We start from the raw sequence: 3,012 nt of genomic DNA on the forward strand, positions 1-3,012 counted from the left end.
GGTGGGGGGTGGGGGGGTTCTCAGCAGCGCAGAAAGGGAGACTGGTCAGACTTGATGAAGGATGAATGAGACAAATACAGAAGAAAAAACCTCATCCAGAGTCCAGACCTGGTTCAACTTTCATTACCAGTCTCTGACTGTCCCTGTCCCAGGCTAAGTCCAGACCTGACCCACATAGACCACATACAGTTGTGCTCGTAAGTTCACATATCCTGGCAGAAATTGTGAAATATTGGCCATTTTTTGGAAAACATGACTGATCATGCAGAAAACTTTTCTTTGATTTGGGATAGTGGTCAAGTGAAGCCATTCATTACCAGATCATTTTGTTTGAACTTTCTAAATCATGATGATAACTGAAACCACCCAAATGGCCCTGATCAAAAGTTTACATACGCTTGAATGTTTGGCCTGATAATATACACAAGTTGACACACAGTTTTAAATGGCTATTAAGGGTAAAAGTTTCCACACCTGTGACCTGTTTGCTTGTAATTAGTGTCCGTGTAGAGACAGTCAATGAGTTTTCTTAGCTTTCGCGAGACGCCTGCATGTTTCACCCAGGGCTGCACTGACTTTGCTGGAAACTGAGTCATGGGGAAAGCAACTGTGAAAGGACCTGCGAGAACAGGTAGTTGAACTTTATAAATCAGGAAAAGGATATAAAAGATATCCAAAGATTTGAGAAAGTCAATCAGTAGCGTTCAAACTCTGACAAAGAAGTGGAAAAATTAGGGCATCTGTTGATACCAAGCCACGGTCATGTAGACCAACAAAGATTTTAGCCACAACTGCCAGGAAAATTGTTCGGGATGCAAAGAAAAACCCACAAGCAAGTTCACTGACATACAGGCTTCTCTGCAGATACAAGATGCACAATAAGAAGGTGCTTGAAGAAAAATGGGCTGCACGGTCGAGTTGCCAGAAGAAAGCCGTTACTATGCCAACGTCCAAAAAATGCCCCCTTACAATATGCCAGACAGCACAGAGACGAGCCTCAAAACTTCTGGAACAAAGTCATTCGGAGTGATGAGACCAAAATTGAACTTTATGGTCACAACCATAAACACTATGTTTGGAGAGGAGTCAACAAGACCTATGACGAAAAGTACACCATCCCTACTGTAGGTGGAGGTGGATCTCTGATGTTTTGGGGGTGTGTGAGCTACAGTGGCCCAGGGAATTTAGAGTGAATACAGCATGTTAGCAGAAAGTATTGGAGGACAATTTGCATTCACCAGCCTGGAAGTTGCGCATGCGACACACTTCCAACATGACAGTGATCCAAAGCATAAGGCCAAGTCGACCCTCCAGTGGCTACAGCAGAAAAAAGAAGGATCTGGATTGGCAATCACAGTCTCCTGACCTCAGTATCATTCAGCCACTTGGAGATCTCAAATGTGCAGTTCATGCAAGACAGGACCTGGAGGCTTTTTGCCAAGAAGAATGGGAAACTTTACCACCTGAGAAAACAAAGGGCCTCATTCACAACTATCTCAAAAACTACAAGCCGTCATTGATGCTAAAGGAGCAAATACACCGTATTAAGAACTATGGGTGTGCAAACTTAGGAACAGGGACCATCTCAGTATTTTCTTTATTGTTATGTTTTGTTTACTGATTGTGATATTCTGTGATGCCTCATAGTAGTATTTGAATCCCGTTAAAAGTAAAAGAAATGTGTTTTGTGTGATCACTCATGTTTTCTTTAAAGAATGGCACACATCTTACAAATTCTGCCAGGGTATGTAAACTTAAGAGCACAACTGTTGACCTGAAGAGGACAGTTCACAGACACTTCCTGTCCAGTCTGAGTCTGAGAGGACCTGTCAGGAGGACTGAGATGGACTGACCAGATCCAGGTTCAGAGCCTGTAGAGACTCAAAAAGACTAAAGTTGGACCTGGGTCCGACAAACACCTGGATTAAGAGATTTCTATTTGGATTTTTAATAAATTTAGTTTATTTCACTTCTGTGAATCAGTGAAGGGTCTGAATGTGTCCTGAAGTCACTGTCACACACACACACATCATATATATGATGTGTGTGTGTGTGTGTGTGTGTGTGTGTGTGTGTGTGTGTGTGTGTGTACACCATGTACAAATATACACACTGTATATGATGTGCAGTTTTATTTCCAACTGTTCAATAATCTATATTATTGATAAGGATTATAATCAAATTAATTCAAAGTTGATGAATGATCATTAATCACATATCATCATATTGATATATACATATATTTTATAGTTGTACAATAATAATTTTGATCAGTCACTGTAGATCATGTCTCATTTCCTCAGTTTCTATTGATTACGAACCATTTAAATATTAAAATATATTTAATGTCAGTTTTCTCAAATGTAAAGAATCAGAAACTCATTTAATTTGATTTCAATGTGAACACGCCCTTTATAACTGAGACTCCACCCCTGTCTGTCCCTGCTCTCTGATTGGCTGAAGGACACAACACCAATGTGGGTGCAGTTGTTTTCCGCCCACAGGCTGGAGTCTATCTCGACCAATCGGATGTCAGCTTGGCGTCGTGTGCAGCTGATGGGTCTGTGAAGCTGTGGAACCTAAAGAGGTAAGAGATAAGGAGGTGAAGAAGGGAGGACACGAGGAAACACACAGAGAGGGAAGGGAGGAGACAAGGAGGGGAGGATGGAAGGGAGGGAACAAGAAGACATGGAGTGAAGGAAGGAAGGGGACGAGGAGGGAGGGAGGAGACACGGAGGGAAGAAATGGAGGAGAGAAGGAAGGAAGGGAGGGAAGAGACAAGGAGAGGAGGGAGGGAGGGGACAAGGAGACATGGAGGTAAGGAAGGGGGCTAAAAAGGAGGGAGGAGAAACGGAGGGAAGAAAGTGAGGAGACAAGGTAGGGAGGAGGGGAAGAAGGAAGGGAGGGAACAAGGAGACATGCAAGGAAGGAAGGGAGGGCAGTGTTTCCTCTAGGATTTTTTTCAGCAGTGGGGGTAGAGTCAGTGGCAAAGCGGGGGGGGGTAGAGTCAGT

The 3,012-nt window shown here is 43.2% G+C and overlaps 1 protein-coding gene across 3 annotated transcripts in view; it reads left to right on the forward strand.

The window, feature by feature from the left end:
- prpf4 (pre-mRNA splicing tri-snRNP complex factor PRPF4) overlaps window positions 1–3,012 on the forward strand; it is an 8,761-nt gene that overhangs the window by 3,366 nt on the left and 2,383 nt on the right. For all 3 annotated transcript variants that reach the window (XM_023426894.2, XM_023426895.2, XM_087179468.1), the window contains exon 9: window positions 2,464–2,587. In XM_023426894.2, coding sequence (XP_023282662.1) covers window positions 2,464–2,587 — 124 coding nt within the window. The remainder of the gene's footprint in view (window positions 1–2,463; window positions 2,588–3,012) is intronic.

Source organism: Seriola lalandi, unplaced genomic scaffold (genome assembly GCF_002814215.2).
Source record: "Seriola lalandi dorsalis isolate HSWRI2012SDOR001 ecotype SW California unplaced genomic scaffold, Sedor1 jcf7180002054845, whole genome shotgun sequence".
Lineage (NCBI taxonomy): Eukaryota > Metazoa > Chordata > Actinopteri > Carangiformes > Carangidae > Seriola > Seriola lalandi.